Source organism: Octopus bimaculoides, chromosome 14 (assembly GCF_001194135.2).
Source record: "Octopus bimaculoides isolate UCB-OBI-ISO-001 chromosome 14, ASM119413v2, whole genome shotgun sequence".
In the NCBI taxonomy this organism is placed as follows: Eukaryota; Metazoa; Mollusca; class Cephalopoda; order Octopoda; family Octopodidae; genus Octopus; species Octopus bimaculoides.
The window spans coordinates 14,533,506-14,534,418 of record NC_068994.1 but is presented as its reverse complement, the minus strand read 5'-3'; the positions used below and the strand labels follow the sequence as shown (position 1 = coordinate 14,534,418).

The following is a 913-nucleotide window of genomic DNA, read 5'->3' as shown; positions in this document are numbered from 1 at the left end:
GTCCATAAAATAAGTACCAGTCGAGTATTGTTGTTGCTGCTGGCACTCCGTCGCTTACGACGTCGAGGGTTCCAGTTGATCCGATCAACGGAACAGCCTGCTCGTGAAATTAACGTGCAAGTCGCTGAGCACTCCACAGACACGTGTACCCTTAACTTAGTTCTCGGGAATATTCAGCGTGACACAGTGTGACAAGGCTGACCCTTTGAATTACAGGCACAACAGAAACAGGAAGTAAGAGTGAGAGAAAGTTGTGGTGAAAGAGTACAGCAGGGTTCGCCACCATCCCCTGCCGGAGCCTCGCGGAGCTTTAGGTGTTTTCGCTCAATAAACACTCACAACGCCCGATCTGAGAATCGAAACCGTGATCCTATGACCGCGTGTCTGCTGCCCTAACCACTGGGCCATTGCACCTCCACATGGTCGAGTATTAGGGTTGATGTAATCAACTTTACCTGCCTCCCCCGAAATTGCTGGCCTTGTGCCAAAATTTGAAACCATTATTAATTTATAACTCTGCTAAAACACGTTATCAGCAATTTTTCTTTCTTTTTTCTCTCTTCTTCTCTAGGTACTAAAAGAGAAAAGCCTGGACAGCCTGGTACTTGGGCGAATATCAATCCCCACTCCTGGCACCCGACCCGAAGTCATACCCGTCAATATCCAACCATCTCAACTCCACACGATCCACAACAAACTTATTACAGTTAATCCATGAAGCCAGCCTGTGACAAAACTTAATCCATATACAGATATAAGCTTGTAAATTCCTACATTTATTGCAATATATATATATATTTAAATGTCTTTTTGTTATATTTAGTCCTTTTATTATTATTATTTTGTTCTTAATTTTTTGTTTCTTTTTGTAAAAGGGTTCATTCATTCTGATCTTCCCTGGTGATCGTCCACC

The 913-nt window shown here is 42.9% G+C and overlaps 1 protein-coding gene across 1 annotated transcript in view; it reads left to right on the top strand.

The window, feature by feature from the left end:
* Positions 1–803, top strand: part of LOC106874338 (dynactin subunit 1) — a 112,011-nt gene extending 111,208 nt beyond the window's left edge. The window contains exon 33 of the mRNA XM_052973024.1: positions 572–803. Coding sequence (XP_052828984.1) covers positions 572–718 — 147 coding nt within the window. The 3' untranslated portion in view covers positions 719–803. The remainder of the gene's footprint in view (positions 1–571) is intronic.
* Positions 804–913: the final 110 nt, after the last annotated feature.